This window comes from Mustela nigripes, chromosome 7 (assembly GCF_022355385.1).
Source record: "Mustela nigripes isolate SB6536 chromosome 7, MUSNIG.SB6536, whole genome shotgun sequence".
Taxonomy (NCBI): domain Eukaryota; kingdom Metazoa; phylum Chordata; class Mammalia; order Carnivora; family Mustelidae; genus Mustela; species Mustela nigripes.
In genome coordinates this window covers 126,743,291-126,761,179 of record NC_081563.1, presented here as the reverse complement: position 1 = coordinate 126,761,179, position 17,889 = coordinate 126,743,291, and the positions used below count along the sequence as shown (strand labels likewise).

General features: G+C 44.0%; 1 protein-coding gene across 2 annotated transcripts; it reads left to right on the top strand.

Annotated features, from left to right (window-relative positions):
- The first annotated feature begins 2,105 nt into the window (after positions 1-2,105).
- On the top strand, positions 2,106-16,516 carry ZNF334 (zinc finger protein 334). Of its 2 annotated transcripts, XM_059407998.1 has the most exons (5): positions 2,106-2,188; positions 5,875-5,930; positions 11,479-11,605; positions 11,850-11,945; positions 14,717-16,516. In XM_059407998.1, the coding sequence occupies exons 1-5, from the start codon at positions 2,176-2,178 to the stop codon at positions 16,480-16,482; spliced, it is 2,058 nt and encodes a 685-aa protein (XP_059263981.1). In that variant the 5' UTR covers positions 2,106-2,175; the 3' UTR covers positions 16,483-16,516. The 2 variants fall into 2 exon arrangements, with proteins under 2 accessions (XP_059263981.1, XP_059263982.1); XM_059407999.1 differs by lacking the exon at positions 5,875-5,930 and having other exon boundaries at positions 2,148-2,188.
- Positions 16,517-17,889: the final 1,373 nt, after the last annotated feature.

Sequence of the window (17,889 nt, the reverse complement as noted above, 5' to 3'; positions counted from 1 at the left end):
CTACTTGTCAAATAAATTAATTAATTAATTTTAAAATGAATAAATAAATAAATAAAATGGAGTATGTGTCACGTCTTTTTTTTTTTTAAGATTTTATTTATTATTTGACAGAGAGATCACAAGTAGGCAGAGAGACAGGCAGAGAGAGAGGAGGAAACAGGCTCCCTGCTAAGCAGAGAGCCTGATGGGGGGCTTGATCCTAGGACCCTGGGATCATGACCTGAACTGAAGGCAGAGGCTTTAACTGAGCTACCCAGGCACCTCTGCACCATGTCTTTAATGTCACACAGTAGAGTGTAATAGTTTCTTTTGTGTAATTCCGCTAGATTCTTGTTTTTTGTTTTTTTATTTGAGTATAGTTGACACACAGTGTTGTATTGGTTTCAGGTGTACAGCATAGTGATTCCACAGGTTGGTACATTATGCTGTGCTTACCACAGTGTAGCTAAATTCTTGTTAACCTAGTCCTAGACACTCAATGATACTGTCAATGGAACTCACTTTTTGTTACTCTCATTCTTATGTGGCACAAGAGAAACAATTGATATGAGAGTATATTGAGGGGCGCCTGGGTGGCCCAATGGGTTAAGCTACTCCCTTTGGCTCAGGTTGTGATCTCGGGGTCCTGGGATCGAGCCCCGTGTTGGGCTCTCTGCTCAGTGGGGAGCCTGCATCCCCCCCCCACCGCCTGTCTCTCTGTCTACCTGTGATCTCTGTCTGTCAAATAAGTAAATAATATCTTTTTAAAAAAATTATACCAACCTGCACATCAATCTTAATCATGGGATCAAAGATAATAGTACCAAAAATGGGACAAACTAACATCACACATATGAAACTGATCTGATGTGATTGACTGAGAAGAATATAACTTTCCTTATGTAGAATTTCTGCCAAGAAATATGATAGCCTGAATCTGTGAGGAAACAAACAAACCCAAATGAAGGAACATTCTTCAGAATAATTGCTCTGTCCTCTTCAGAACAGCCACTGCCGTGAAAGTCAGACAAAGGCTAAAGAGTGAAATTAAAGGACTCTAAATGGTGTGACAACTGGGTCTAATGAATGATTCTGAATCGGATCCTGGATCAGGAGGGAAAAAAAATGTTATAGAGGCTACTATTGAGACGATGGATGAAATTTGAATATATGGTTTACATATTAGATAATATTTCAGTGTTGGATTTCTTGGATTTGATCATTGTGTCGTAGTTACATAAAAGAATGTCCTTGTTCTTAGGAGATGCACACTGAACTTCTAGGGATGACCGCTCATGTCTGCAGCTTACTCTCAAATGGTGAGGAAGAGGAGAAGACGGGGAGAAAGAAATGGAGAATTGCATCTATGGCAAAATATTAACAAATGATAAATCTAAATTAATTGTTTCCAGGTGTTCATGCAGAATGAGCCATGCCAGCAGCCTTTCTGGAAGCTTGAAGTTTTTCAAAATAAAAAAGGTGAGAAGGATCAGAAAATGACTAACCATGTGTTTAATGAAAATATCAAAATAAAATAATAAACTTTAGGTTCCTGTTTTAACAAAAGTATCACTTAACAGGGTCATATGGGGGGGGATATTATGAGGGCTGTCCTTGGTCAGATCTTCCTTTGATTTTTGTGTATCTGCTGTTTTATCTACAATTTTAGTGGTACTTTTGAAATCCAGTGTTTGAGTGGAGGTGATGTTTGCATTCCTGGGAGAAAACGGGCTGGTTTCTTTTACTATATCGCTGGGCTTTATTAACATTGTATGTTTTCATGTGTGCGATTGACATCTACCTTTCCTTCTCAAGGTAGCTTTGAGTCTGAAGGGACCCTGGTTCTAGGAACCCGTGGAACCGGGTTCGGATTCCTCATCTAGGGGTCATGGAGGAAGTAGGGCTCCAAACAGAAGTAAAGATGATTTTGGACGAATAATCCGATTCGCCAGATAAGGCAGGGACTCTTCCGACGTTCCCTAAGAAAGGGGGCGCGGAGACTTATGGGAAACGGAGTCCCGAATTTGATGGATTACCGGGAGGAGAGCCTAGGGAACCTGTCCCTCGCAGCTCCTTCTGCGCATGTGCAGTTCCTCCTCATTGTTCGCCCGCTCCCTTGTCTCCGGCTTCGCACCGCAGGTAATCGCCGAGCCTCGGAGTCCGCTCGCCGCCCGGTGACCGAGTCCTGCGGAAAGGATGTGCACTACAGGTGAGGACCTCGGGGGGTTGCTTTGCACGGCGCGGGATAGGTTTGTGCCCACACATGGTGGAAGCAAAAACTTGAGCGAACCCCAGGGGGAGCGGAGGACCCTAAAGAAAGCCAGAGACTGAGCAGCCTGGCTGCAGACCCACAGGTTCCACGAAAAGAATAAGGGCACGGGTTGCTCGGTCCAAATAAACTGCATCTGCGAAAAGGCATGTGAATGCGAAAGAACTGTTTCCAGGAGCTCCTCGAATTTGCATGTGCCCCGTCGACCATTCGTTAGCGAGTCAAACCCACGACGGCGGCGGGGATGAGAGTGGAGGCTTTTAATATTCATTGCATATCTGCAAGCTGCGGGCAGGTGGGGGGGTCTGCATTGTAGCAGACTGGTCTGAGTTTGAACTGCGACGAGGTTAAATTCTAGCTCCGCCACTGAGTCTCCGTGGGCAAAATGAGGAGCCTCTAAGACTCAGTTTCCCCAACTGTAAAATGAACTTATTCCTCAAACCCGTCTCTAGGTTGTTCTGAGGATTGACTAAGGTGACACCTGTAAAACACTCAGCACAGGTCCTGGCATTCACCAAGGACCTGGGAAATGTTCATTGCCTTTATCACTGTTCTTTTCGTTGAGAATATTGTTTATTTCCAAAGACACCCACCCCCCACTCAGCAAAATGGGTATTAATCCCATTTTAGCCAAGAAGAAAACCGGGACTCTGGAGGTGAAGGGTCATGGTCAGTAATTGAAGGGGCTGGTATGCAAACCTCAAGCAATTTTGTTGTTGTTGTTGTTGTTGTTTTATCCCTGTCCCAGTGTTGGGTTTTGTCCGGTGTTGGGTTTTGTCCCGCAGCACACCCTTCCCAACCCTTTGCAGAGGGGCCCATCCCAGAGGCACGAGCAAAAACCTGGGGTGTACCAAGCTGAATCTTCTCTAGAGTTCATGGAGATTTCTTGACATCAGTTCAGAGCCCTCGTGTTACTCCACAATGAAGGCTTCTCTAGGCTTTCTTTGTTGTGCATCTGCCCAGTGGCCTCCCCAGTTTATAGACTCCCAAACCAGGTTTTTCTGACACTTGTTCTCAAATAAGCTTGTTAAAACCCCAGGGCTGGCTAGGCCCTACCCACCAGGGTTTGATAGGTTTGGGGGGGAGCTCCCACATTTGCATCTCTATCAAGCTCCTGACTGATGCAGATACTGCTGGGAACCGCAGGGAGAACTCCTGCCTCTGCTGCCTCTGTGGTCCGTGGGTGGTGGTGGTGGTCGTGGTCGCAGATGAAGAAGTCCCAGGGCAGCTGGGACCTGGGGTGCAGATTCCAGTGATTTGAATTCACCCCTCCAGCCAGGTTCACATTTCCTTGGACCCCACAGCTCTTGTAAGGAAAGAAGGCAGGGCCGCTGCGAGCAGGACACCCACCTGGGAATCCTCACCTGCTCAGACACAGCCCACCACAGCTGGGGGCACAGACCCCAGAAACAAGCAGGTTCTATCTTTGCTTGCTCAGAAGCGATTTCTGATCACATCACCACCCCAGAGGTTGTTAGAAGTGCCTGTCAGTGGAAGTGGGAGCCAACTTTCAAAAGAGAGAAGGGAACCAAGCTGAGTGAGGCTGGTAGGCAAGAAGCAGGCTTCCTGGGATGAGGAAATCCTGTGGACAGTGGATGAGGCTGTGGTCTGGGAAGACGGCCACGATCACCACTCCTCCCCAACCTCCTCCCGCGCTTTGTATTCTCCCTGAAGCTCCTGTCCCGGGATTGTCCCGGGATTCCGCTCAGCCTTCCACCCATCTGGAATTTAGGGCTATGGTACCCACCCCTTCCTCATTCCTATCTTTGTAGGCAAATGCCAAGGGTCTTCAGGGGTTATGTAACCCTGTCTCGTTTTAAAAGTGAACAGTATTGGGTCATTAGCATACAGTTAAATACAAGGTTTCTGGAGCCAGACTGCCAGGGTTCAAAGCCCGGCTCTGCTACATTATTTTTACTTCTTCCCTCAATTTCCTCATCTATAATCTGGGAGTAATACTCCCTACACCTTGCTTTATTTTAAGGAATAAGGTAACATATGTAAAGTACTTAGAACAGTGCCCGTTACATAGTAGGTACCATCCAAGTATTGTCAGTGTCCTTAATAGCAGCATAATCTCGGTTCGCATTATTTGTTAGTCCCAGAACCTGAGGAACCACTGGGACCCCCCTGACTCCCAAGCCCCTGTTCTGTCCACTGTGGCTCAGTTAAGTCAAAACAAGTTTCTTTTTTTCTTCTTCTTTTTTTTTAAATTTCATCCATTTACTTAACAGAGAGAGACGGTGGCGAGAGAAGGAACACGAGCAAGGAGAGTGGGAGAGGGAGAAGCAGGCTTCCCACTAAGCAGGGAGCCGCATGTGGGGCTCCATCCCAGGACCCCAGGATCATGACCTGAGCCGAGGGCAGACACTTAAGGACTGAGCCACCCGGGGGCCCCTCGAAACAAGTTTCTTAATTTAAAAAAATCCCTTAAAGACACTGAAACCCGGGAGATAAAGGAGAATAAATCCCTTTAAATAAAATAGACTTCCCTGAAGCATACCTATCCTGTTAGAGGTTCCTACTGATGTTTTTTAACTTGATGAAATTAAAAATCTAAGTAGGAGGGGCGCCTGGCTGGCACCAGCACTTGATCTCAGAGTGGTAGGTTCCAGCCCCATGGTGGGTATAGAGATAAATTTTAAAAAATTAAGTGTGTGTGTGTGTGTGTGTGTGTGTGTGTGTTGGAAAGTAAATGAGCGGATCTCCATCAGGTTTTTGTTTGTTGTGTCATTTTTTACACTTTTTTCTGATGAAAATATTCAAAACATAGAAAAGTAAAGAAAATAACATAACGACTCCCATAATACTTGTCACAGCTTCAGCCATTATCAAGCTATGCCCATCTTGTTTCATCTGTACCCACCCCCACACATATGCATTTTACCTTCCACTTTTCATGACCCAGATCATTTTAAAGGAAATCCCGGGGATGCCTGGCTGGCTCAGTCGGAAGATCGTGGGACTCTTGATCTCAGGGTCATGAGTTCGAGCCCCATATTGCATGTAGAGGGTAGTTAAATAAATAAACAAACTTAAACAAATAATAAATCCCAGACATCAAAAACTTAAAATATAACCTGTTTAATAATGGCCAAAGCCATGGTATGCCATCTTTGCTACGCTAAGATTTGTTTAACCGACTCCTTCTTAGTTGGACTTTGGCTTGTTTTATATGTCTGCTATTAAACCAAAGAAAGCTGTTAATTGTAACAAACCAATCAGATAAGAATATTTAGGGGCACCTGGGTGGCTCAGTTGGTTAAGCAGCTGCCTTTGGGATTGCAGTCCTGGGATGGAGCCCCACATCGTGCTCCCTGCTCAGCGGGGAGCCTGCTTCTCCCTCTCCCTCTGCCACATCCCCTGCTTGTGCTCTCCTGCTCTTTCTCTGTCAAATAAATAAATAAAATCTTTATTTAAAATATATATATATACTTTCCCCAATGAAAATCATGCTTCTCTTAAATACCCACAGTTAACTCCTGCCCCATTGAAGGGTCAGACACATCCTCCCACTGTGTGGCTGGCCATCAGCTACTGTGTGTGGATTTCTAGGCAAGGGCTCTGAAGACCTTCAGGACAGACCCTGTTTCTTATGGTTGCTCTGCCCCATTCCCTTCCTCCAGCTCTGGCCTCCCAGTTCTGGAAACTTTCCCCGGAGCGGGAGATGAACACGTCGCAGGTGAGTCATTTACTTCTTACTTAACTTTTTCAATGGAATCTAAGAGTGACTTCACATTTTTTTAGTGACCCTGCTTTCTTATCAATTGTTCTTTTTTTTTTTTCTTTCACTTTTTGACGTGTTCTTTTTGGGGGGATATCGCCTGACTTTCTTTTTTTCTTCTTCTGGTGGTTTTGAAGGTCTACGTGTGATTTGTATTGTATTATTGATTACCTTTGATGTTTGGGACACATATGGGAATGTATTTTTCTTTCGACATCAGGGATCGTTTTCACCCATGGTACCATCTAAATAAGATACACTCCTTTATCTCAAGTTCTATGGAAACCTTTTAAGTGCTTCTTTTCCCACTTTCTCTTTACACAATAAATTTTATTTTTTAATTTTTTAAAAATATTTTATTTATTTATTTGACAGACAGAGATCACAAGTAGGCAGAGAGGCAGGCAGAGAGGGGCGGGGGAGAAGGCTCCCCTCTGAACAGAAAGCCCAATGCAGGGCTTGATCCCAGGACCCTGGGATCATGACCCCAGCAGAAGGCAGAGGCTTAACCCACTGAGCCACCCAGGCGCCCCTATTTTTTGAATTCTTTATTAACAATTGCATCACATCTTCTAGCTACTTGAACAAAAATTATTTCAATTCTAATATACATTTTCTGGTTTTTTTGGTTTTTGCTTTTTGGTTTTTGCTGTCCCAAGTCTGAAGATAAAGCGTCATAATGTTATCTACAATTTAGGGTTGCTTGTCATGTTCCGGTCACTGTTAAATTCCTTGCCTGGCTTAATTACAACAGCATTATGAGGTAGGGACTTTTATTACACCCATTTTACTGAAAGTATAAATAACAAATTTAGGTGCTTGTAGTTGGAGTGGTTTTAAGGATACATCATTAGAAATTCGGCCAGGCAGGGGGTGACTGGCTGGCTCAGTCAGTAGAGCATGTGACTTTGATATTGGGGTCATGAGTCCAAGTTCCACATTGGGTGTAGAGATTACTAAAAAGGAAATAAATAAATAAAAGAAATTTGACCAGATAGGTCAACTTTGTCTTTGAATCCTTGAGTCCAAGTCCACTACAAGCTTTCCATCCATTTTGGGGAGTAAGAACCATCTGCTTCTGTTCCAGCCTGTCCGAGGACTTGGGATGCGACATCTCTTAGGCATGGCATTGCCGGATAAGACACGGGGTACAGAAAGTATAGCTTGCATGGGACATACGTATACTAAAAATCTATTTGTATTTCCCTGGGTGCCCTGTGTTTTTATTTCCTAGAGCTGGGACTGTACTTCGGTAGAAAGAGGGTTTCAGGTGTCCTCTGCTCCCGTGAGCCTTCCTCATAATCCAGATTCCTGATCCAGAGGATCAGTCATATTCTGTCTTTTCAGGGGCTGATTTTACTAGGTCATTCCAAATGGCCTGTTGCTGGACCGGCACAACCTGCCTCAGTTTCCCCATCAATCCCTGTAGCAGTTCCTCTTCCCAAGTTTCAAGAATTCTCAGGCCTCATGCCCACAATATGTCTCTTTGTCCAAAAATGTTAAAAATGTTGCCTACATACAGTTTGTGAATATTTTTTGAGGTTTCCTATTGAGTTACCCTCTGCCTCTTCCCTCGCATGGTCTGTACGTCCCCCCATGGCCAGCTTCACCAGGAACCATTCTTCCTGCTCTTGTCTGTTCACCACTCTGTCCTCCGGTTGTGTTCCTTCTCTGACTGCTCACTTCCATTGGATGCCTATGGACAGTCTTACGCCTTCTGAGTCTGCGTGTCCAGAAGTATCTTTATTCCGTCCCGTGACAGGATTGACCAGCTGTAGCGTTGGGGTGTGCGCTCCTGAGGGGGTGTGAGGAGAAAACACCATCTCCTGTTTGTGTGACTGAGGAGAAGTCATGGGCCAATTTGCTTCTCACCCCAGTTTTATTCTATCTTCTGGCAAAGTTTTTCTTTCTCCCGGGGTTTAAGCTATGTCACCAGGCCACATCTGCCCAGATGCCTGCTTGGTACCTGATGAAGGTGTTCCTGCCCACGAAGCCTCGTGCCCCAGGACACTTGCAGTGACTTCCCGACATTATTTCCCTCCCTGCCTCCTCTGCGTTCACACCACCCAGAGCTCCCAGGAGGCGGTCAGTGGCTCCCTGCTGTGGTCCGGCTGTTCTTCCTTTGCTTTTCTGTCATCTTTTCCATTTTCCATTTTCTTTTGCTCTGTGTGTTAAGAGATTCGCTCATTTTTAGTTACCCAAGTCATGTGATTTTCAACGCCTTCTTTGGAGGGTTTTAGGTTTTAGATTTTTCTCTTTTCCTAAGTCAACCACCGAGTATGTTCTATCTGGGTCTTTGGCCTTTCTGCAGAGCCAACTTCTCTCACTTTATGGAAGTAAGATTCTGACACCAATCTGGGGACACCAATTGGAAGTCTTAAAAATTATTGTCTTCAACATCTAAGTTAATTCTGTCTTCATAGGCTTCCATTGATTTGTCTTGGTACTTCTCTTTTTAGGATGTTGGTTTTTATTTATGTAAAAATGACACTGTTATTTTTATTTGTTTTTTATTGTTTATTGCTATTTATTTTATTATTTATATTTGTCATAAAATAATATTTTGTTACGCAGTTTTTCCTGATGCTTATTTTTCCAGTTGTTTGTTTTCCCACCAGCAGAGTTTAGTGACAGATGGATATATGGTCTTGGGGCTCAGGAGAGAGGTCAAGGATTAAGATACATTTTGTCACCCTTTTTAGTTTCCTGTTGTAAATGGAAAAACAAAAGCATCGGAAGATCAGTCCAGGCAGCTGCTGCTGTCCAGGCAGCTGCTGCTGTGTTCACTCGGCGGCACGGAGACCTGTTTCCGTGGCAAGCTCTTCCCTGGAATGGAAGGACAGACGTGGGGGCTTTTCCGGGAATTGGTGGGAGATGTGTCCAGACGGGCCTCTCTGTAGGTTGTACAGAGCGGGGCAGAGCTCAGGGGTCCCCTCCTTTACCCCCGCCAGAGCCGGCAGCGCCTTACCTGATGGCAGAGCTGTCTGTTTCCCTAGCGTTGCCCTAAAAGCAAAGCTGGGACCGCTCAGGGTACTCAGCATAGCACTTTGCTTCTCTCTCCGGTTGCAAAGTTCATGCAGACTCCTGGAGGCGGTTGCCCTGCTTTTTATAGGGAAGGTTGTTCTCAGTGTTGACCCTTCGCCAACTCCTTTGTGGGGCAAGAGAGAGCCAGGAGCGTAGCAGTCCTCATAGGCCCACTCGCTCTCCTAGGTCTCCGCACGCAGCTGCTGCTGACCTGGGCGGTCCTGCCCAGCCCTGAACAGAACCTGAGATTCGTGCTTCTTCTGGGTTTATAGTAGGGGATGAGCATGTGGCCTCCAGAATCTGCCTCCTCCTCTGTAACTTACAGAAACCCCTCAGCATTTGTCCCTTGCTGACAGCCCCCTTTCCCTGTACTCCGCTGCCCCGATCCCGTAGTGGTGTTTTTATGTATGTCTCTCCCTGCTATGGTTTGGAGGCCCAAGAGATAAATGTGTGTGCCCAGCCCATCATGTCAAGCTAGGAGCCTTTCTTATTCTTGAAATTGTCACCACTGGTGGCTCCCGAGGATCGTGTCATTCCTTCTACGTTTTCCTCCTGAGCACCACCATGGACCTGCTCTGCTCTCCATGGATAGATACATCTGCCAACTCCTGCTTCCCCAAGGCCGCCTCTCCCTCCTCCTCCCCAGCAGGCTCTGAATCTTCTGTTTTCTGTTCTTTGTGGGTAGGTTTCCCACTCAGATGGCCTCGGCTACCACTGAGATACTCCTGATTTCCAAAATGTATCTTAATCCTTGACCTCTCTCCTGAGCCCCAAGACCATATATCCATCTGTCACCTGGAACTTCCCACCTGTGTGTGTCACAGATGTCCAAGATTTCTCCCTCTCTTTCTCTCTCTCCCGCCTGACCTAGTCTTCCCCCTGGCTTCTCAGTCTTGGTGTAGGGCACCAGCCTTGACCCAGCTGCTCTTGGAGATAACCCTGGAGTACTAGCCCCGGAGTACCAGCCCCAGAGTCCTAGCCCCGGAGTACTATTCCGTAGCCCCTCTTGCCTTGACCAATTGATGACAAATACCATTTAGAATCAGGTCCACATCTAAATGCCCCTGTTACGACATTACAGTCTTCTCTGATTATGGTTATTACCTTCCTCTCTAATTTGACTTCCCTTCCCGTCCCTGAAAAACCGTACCCTGGCTTTCTCAAACTCAACACAGTCAGTATTTGGGGCCAGATAATTCTTTGTTGTAGAGGCTGTCCTGGGCATCACAGGCTTTCCAGAAGCATCTCTGGACCCCAGCCACTAGATGCCAGAAGCCCCCTTTCCTCCGTTGGGACAACCACAAAGGTCTTTGGATGTCACCAAATGCCCCCCCAGGCAGGCAAGATCATGTTGATTGAGAACTGCTCCTTTAAAACCCTCTCCCAGTCTGCTGCTAGGGCATTGCTTTCAAAATCTAAATCTGATCATGTCACTTAGGTATATGTCCCCAATTCCATGGAAGTCATCTCCAAAGCCAGGTGTCCACCCCAGAGAACTGAAGTTGACCATCAAGTAGTGTGTGGTATGTAAAGAAAGTTCTAGAATTCTCTTTCATGTTTCTTTTGTATCTAGAAAAAATTAAGAAAGGCAACTTTACTTTTGGTGACTAGCTGGAGAGTCCTAGACATGTGTCATTTAGAAATTAATGAGCGGAGGGATGCTTAGGAACTTCTGTTGATGGGGTGACTCGATATTTGGAGGCCACTGGTCTCCAGGAGAAAGTCCAAAATTTCTCCTTGTCTGACCACTGACTACCTCTACTGCTCTGAATCTCATCGAAGCCCCCAACCTTATTCCATCACCGTGCACTACTTGCAACTCCCTTAATTTAATATGTGTCGTTATTTATTATTATGTAATTTATTACTGGGCATGTATGTGCTTTGTAGAAAGTCTCCTTGTTGGTCTGCGAACAACTTAAAAACAGGCCCAATGTCTTTTTTGTCTTAGCGTCCTTACTACTAGGATCGTTTAAACATATGGAGGGACTCAATTTTTCTTTATTTTATGAATTAATAAATAAATACAGAGGCAGAGCATTTCTATTATGATTTCTGTTTCTCCCGCAAAGTATAACGTAAAGGAAGTTACATGGTTGCCATCTTTTGTAACACGTTCTGGTAAATCTTAACAGTGAACACGGTAGGGGCACCTGGGTGGCTCAGTCGGTTAAGCAGCTGCCTTTGCCTTGGGTTTCAAACCCAGAATATTGGGATCGAGTCCCACGCCGGGCTCTCTGCTCAGTGGGGAGCCTGTTTCTCCCTCTCCCTCTGCCTGCTGCTCCCCCTCCTTGGGCTCTCCTTCTCTCTCTCTCTGTTAAATAAAATCTTAGAAAAAATAAGATTCTCTCTCTCCCTCTGCCCCTTTCCCCCTCTCCCCCCCCTCCGCCAAAATGAACACAGTAGATATTTATTTCCATACGGATTTCCCGTGCCATCGGGTCTTGAGTACCTCCCAGTAAGCAGGACTGGACTGTTACAGGGCTCGGTGTCGTTCGAGGATATATCTGTGGCCTTCACCCAGAAGGAGTGGCAGCTGCTGGACCCTGCCCAGAGGCTCCTGTACAGGGAAGTGATGCTGGAGAACTACAGGCAGCTGGTGTCCCTGGGTAAGCACAGCTTCCCATGCAAGTACCCACAGCATGCCCTTCCGTCTCAGCCCCCAAATCACTATAGGGAGTAATGAGTTTCAGGCTTGAGATTTGGGATTCAAAGACCCCTTTAGGGAACTTGAAAGTCTGTTACACTCTCACCCTCCTGGCAAAAAGCCCTATCCCTGCACAGCTTCAAAAGTTTCTCCCTTCTGATTCTTCAAAGGGTCTGACCGAGCCCCATGTCATCTCCCCTTAACAGGGCACTGTGTCGCCACGCCTGAGCTGATACTCAAGCTGGAGCAAGGTGAAGAGCCGTGGGTACCAAAGAGAGAACTCCCAAGTCCGAGCCGCCCAGGTGAGTTCACGGTGGTGGAGAGAAGGCAGCTGGGAGGAACTGGACCCCAAGTGGCCAGTTCATTTTAGAGCCTTTTGACTAAAGACAGATGACCTCCCTACCTTAGATAGCAGACCTCCAAGCAGCACCCTCAGATGTAAGTGCCCTTTGTGTTCTGTTCAACTTTAATGCCTAGAGAGGTTGGGCTGGTTTTTGTAGGATCCGATTGCTCCTTTCCTCATCCTAGACTATTGTTTCTGTTTTTCTCTGTTGGGTAATGACCCTGTTCACCTTTCCTCCTGTGCCGAACACGCTGTCATTGTGCAGTTATTGGTGCATTCTTATATTCAACAAATATTTAGGATGGACCTGATATGCATCGGTCCCATTTTAAGCAAAGGGGGTACAAAGACTCTACTCCTATCAGTAGATCGAATTAGTAAATTGGCAGATTTAGCAAAAAAAAAAAAAAAGTAATATGTCTGGTAGTCATCAGCAGTATGAAAAATTAAAGTCAGATGAAGGGTAGAAGAACTGATAGGGAGTGCTGGTTTTAGAAAGGAGCAGTGCAGGAAGAGTGGAATCGAGTTTTGAATGGAAGGATGGTGTGAGCCACAGATTATCTGAGAGATTTCCAGATCGAGGGAGCAGCAGGTGTGAAGTCTCTGAGATGGCAGTGTGCTTGGTGTAATCAGGGAACATCGAGGAGTCAATGGGACCAAAGGTGGTTCAAAAGAAAGTAGCGGCTGATGTCAGAGAGTTAGCTGGAGCAAAGCGCTCTGGGCCTGGTGAGACTGACTTCTGCTCTGAGTGAGGCATTAGGTGAGAGGGGAGATCAGAAGCACCCAGTATGGTAGGGAGGGAACCAGAAGACGGTGATGTCCCAACAGTCCCATGAACAAGGCATTTTGAGAAGGAAGGAGTGAATTCCAGTATGCACATGCACCTGTAAACTCAGCATTGCCTCTTTTCCTGCGTATTATTCAGAGGCCACAGGGAAAATAAAAACAAAATGTCAATTCCGTTTTCACTAGTGGTGGGAATCAGCTGAAATCCTAAACTTAGAAAGTGGAATGGGGCGCCTGGGTGGCTCAGTTGGTCAGGTGTCTAACTCTCAATCTCAGTTCTAGTCTTGATCTCAGAGTCATGAGTTCAGGTCCCATGTGGAGCCTACTTTGAAAAATAGTGAATTAATTAGTTAGTTAATTAAAATGTGGATTACAACCAAAAATAATGAAAATCAGGCTTGGTCATGGAAGTAGATGGAGAAGGTAAACATCACACAAACCAACTATGGAAAAAAAGTGTCAGAACACATTGTACAGGTAGTATTTACTTGCAAACTTTGCCACAAATGGAACTTGAAGTAATGAGATTATTAAAAAAAAAAAGAAAGAAAGAAAGGGCAATGGGACAGTAGCATTGCCCTGAAGGATGCATAGGTACTGAGTAGAGCTAAGGACAGAATATGTGACATGAAGAACATGAAAGTGGATATGTGGCTAGAAATGTCCAATTTACAGAATTAAGTACCTGATCCAATACATCTGACAATACTTTAGACTTGTGGGCTGATCATTGAACATGTGCTGTGAACTTAGGTATAAGAACCTAGGGTAAACTCTAGGTATAAAAATCCAATATCAAATTTTACTAGTTGGCATATGGGTTTCTCTTTGTTTTATCTGCTACAGAAAAGTCACATATTTTTAAGGATATAATTGCTGTTCTTTGCTAAAATGAGAATAGCAAAGGATAGTAATAATCATGCATAGCTAAAAAAAATTTTAAGACAAAGATTAATAAAGGTCCTTGGACCAAATTGGATAGCCAGCTGCTTGAGTTTTCACAGAAAAAAGAAATCAGAAAGGAAGAAAACATGATATAAAAGTAGAATTAAACATTAGTATTGTAAGAGGACACAATCAGTTGGCCAAGTAAATCAGCAGATTGAAAGAGGGTGTCCGTCAGGATAGATAACTGTTGATCAATCCTGAGAGAGTCGAATGAAAACACCAACAACCAGAATACAGAGGTGAACCAGATCCTGTGGCAAGCATGGCTTGTTCTCTCCTATGTATTAACACTCTCTTTGGATAGTGTTTTACCATATCACAGCTCTATGAAGAGATGGGGATGAACTATAGGAATGAACCCTTAGACCCAAGGAAATTAGTGATTTTATAAGTTCAGTTGGGAGTTGGTGTACAGAGTGGGAAGGAGGAGGAAGAGTTTGGGAACATGGAGAGCAGAGTAAGGACTTCATTGCAGGTGGTAAAGTATGGGGGAGAGGAGGATATGGTTCTAGTCTGAGCTGCTGTCAACCTGATCTTGACTCTGATACTTCTCTTATTACCTTCTAGTCTTCCTTGTCTCCCTCCTCAGTGTCCTTTGTCTTTGCCCATCCTTTGAAAATCTTCCATCCTTGGGTGTTGTTTTCCTGACATCCTTTTTACCCAACTCACTGTTCCTTCTGTCTTATTTCAAACTCTCTATCCATCTTGACATCTCATTTGTAACAAATCAAAGCCATTTGTGTTAATTTTCAGCTTCCTTTCCTTTTGTGTTCTACTATAATATGTGTTTTTGTCTCTGTTTTCATGTTACCAAACCAAAAGAGTAGAATAAATATTTGCTCAGGACTTCTTTCATCCCAGAATACTGTGTCTAAAAACCCAAGAATCCACTCCAATAGAAACCCATATGACAACTAGTAGGCCACTTGTGTACAAATCTATTTCTTAAGAAACATGTTAAGATTTATAATGTATGTCAATTTCTCATATTTCTAGAAGTCCATAAAACCAATAATGTGAAAGAAAGAAGCCAAGAAGAGGAAGATAAATATTCAAAACAAGCTTTATTCTTCAACAACAGAATATTGATTAAGGAGAGAAATAAGACCTTGGGAGAAACATTTAATATGGCCACAAACCCAGTACCCTCAAGAAAACGATCCCATAAATTTGACTCATCTAGAACAAGTGTTTCAGAATTAATTGTTAGTAATGGAAACCATGTAAGAAAAAAGTCTAATGATATGAATGGATGTGGATTCCTTGATACTATGCATGAGAAAACTCATATAGGGAACAAGCCCTGTGAAAATGATCACAAGAAGAAATCCCACAGACATAATGAGGACTTTAGTCAACATCAGAAGAATTCTGTTTTGGAGAACGTTCTTGAATATAATAATTGTGGGAAAGCCTTTCACAAAAAGACTGCCTTTGTTACACATAAGAGAGCTCACAAAGGAGAGAAACCCTCTGAAGGTAATGAATACAGACAAGCCTTCACCCCAAAATTAAAGCTCAATGCTTATCTGAGAACCCTTAAGGAAAAGAAACTACATGAATCCAGTAAAAATAGGAAACCCTTATGCATGAAGTCAACACGTGTACATCAGAGAGTTCACGTACGAGAGAAACACTATGATTGTAATAAACTGGGGAGATCCTTTGGCAAGAAGTCAAACCTTACTCAACAGCAGAGAGAGTACAGAGGAGGAACACCTGATGAGTGTAGTGAAAGTGAGGACACCTTGCAGAAGTCATACCACACTCAAAGTGAGAGAACTCACATCGGAGAGAAAATCTATGAATGTGATAAATATGGACAATCCTCCCATGAAAAGCCATGCTTTCCTCAACATCAGAGAACTCACACAGCAGAAAAACCGAGCAAGTGTCATGATCGTGAGAGAGTCATAACGGAGTCACACCTCACTCAAAATCAGAGAATTAACACAAGAGAGAGAAGCTTTAAAGATGGTAAGTGTGAGAAGTTAAAACTCGCTCGACACCAGAGAATGCACCCAGGGAAGAAAACTGCTGAGTGTCACAAAAGTGGGAGGGCTTTAAGTAAGAAGTCACACCTCACTCAAAATCAGAGAGCTCACCACAGAAAGAAAGCCTACGACTGTAATAAATGTGGGAAAAGCTTTCATAAGAAAACAGAGCTTACTCAACATCAGAGCACACACACGGGCAAAAAACCCTATGAGTGTAATGAATGTGGGAAGTCCTTCTTTGTGAAATCCAACCTCACCGAACATCAGAGAACTCACACAGGAGAAAAACCGTATCGATGTAATGAATGTGGGAAGTCCTTCTGCCAGAAGTCAGCCCTCACAGTGCATCAGAGAACTCACACGGGAGAGAAACCGTATCAATGTAATGAGTGTGGGAAAACCTTCTGTGTGAAATCCAACCTTACTCAACATCAAAGGACCCACACGGGAGAGAAACCGTACAAATGCAATGAATGCTGGAGATCTTTCTGTGTGAAATCCAACCTTGTTGTACATCAGAGAACTCATACCGGAGAGAAACCCTACAAATGTCCTGAATGTGGGAAAACCTTCTATGAAAAATCGGCCCTCACAAAACATCAGAGAATTCACACAGGGGAAAAACCCTATGAGTGTAATGAATGTAGGAAAACCTTCAGCCAGAGGTCAGCCCTCACCAAACATCAAAGAAAAACACACAAGAAGAAAACTCCCATCCATGTTGCCCACAAGCAGAAACCTGCATCCACAAATCAGGTTCGGTGAAGATCAGCCAAATCACAGGGCCAAAAAGCTAAGATGTCAACACACAAAGGAGTCTTCATCAATCAGTTATAGCTTATTGGAACTAGAGGATTAATACAGGAGTGAAACCTTATGAATGCTTGGAACATGTGAAAGCTTTCAGCAAATATTCAAAAATATGGAGGGGAAATTTATCACTTTAAAGAATATGGATAAAAATGTTCTTGTGAAAATGTTAAGTAGAAGTCATATTTTGGATGTGATGCCAAACTTATTAGAGAAAAGATAAACAGAAAATGTCCTGTTAATTGACTGTGAAATGTGTACCTTTTATAAAAGCAGGAATACCTTAAGTCATTGATACAATAGCATTAAATATATATGTGAAGACTTTCTGAGGTGTATTGAACTATATATTGGCATACAGTATGTGAGCATGCCATAGAACATGAGTTATGTGTATGTTGGATTTGTGATCAAATCCACCACTGTCTCTGAATGTCAACATATGGTGTACATAGACTAAGTACAGTCCCATAACCTGTGACCCAACAGTCCCACTTCTGGATACATACCCTAAAGCAATAGTTCTCAACTGGGCATCCTAAAGGGTGTTCAGAAATACCGGGATGGTTTGGTTTTCACTGGGACAGGGTGTTGTCTGCGGTTAGTGCGTGGGAAAGCCAGAGACACCAAATGTCCTGCAATGGGTCAGTAAAAGGACAAGAAGAGGCTCAACCACAATGCCAAGGGCTCCAGCACAGAAAAAACACGCCCTAGAGAAACTCTCGTGTGTGCGCGCACCCACAGACATATACCAGAATGTTCGAGACAACATGGCAATAAGTCTTGCAGTATGATTTACAAAAATGGGAAGTAAAAAATGTCCATTAACAATAGACTAGATTGGGGCTCCTGGGTGGCTCAGTGGGTTAAGGCCTCTGCCTTCGGCTCAGGTCAGGATCCCAGGGTCCTGAGATCAAGCCCCGAATTGGGCTCTCTGCTCAGCAGGGAGCCTGCTTCCTCCTCTCTCTCTCTCTCTCTCTCTCTCTGCCTGCATCTCTGCCTACTTGTGATCTCTGCCTGTCAGATAAATAAATAAAATCTTTTTAAAAAATAGACTAGATTAATAAATGTTGGTTATGGTCAGACCAGGGAAATAAGGTTGCAGCAATGAAAATGAATTAATTAGTTAAATACTTCAAAATTATTATACCTTAATGGTAAATGAAAAAATATATAGGCATCATGTAACTGCATTCCAAAAAGTTTAGAAAACAAAGAAATCAGCAGTACATTGTTTGAGGATTTTATATATATATATATATATATATATATAAATATATATATATATATATATAGGCTTCGAGGTGACGCTGCTGCGCCCAGACGGCAGCAGTGTGGAGCTCTGGACTGGGATTAAGAAGG

What these genes read in the sequence shown, in the direction of transcription:
- ZNF334 (XM_059407998.1), top strand. An exon ending in CAGGCAGCTGGTGTCCCTGG is followed by an intron (nt 11,606 to 11,849) that starts GTAAGCACAGCT and finishes TCCCCTTAACAG; the next exon opens with GGCACTGTGTCGCCACGCCT. An exon ending in CCCAAGTCCGAGCCGCCCAG is followed by an intron (nt 11,946 to 14,716) that starts GTGAGTTCACGG and finishes TCATATTTCTAG; the next exon opens with AAGTCCATAAAACCAATAAT.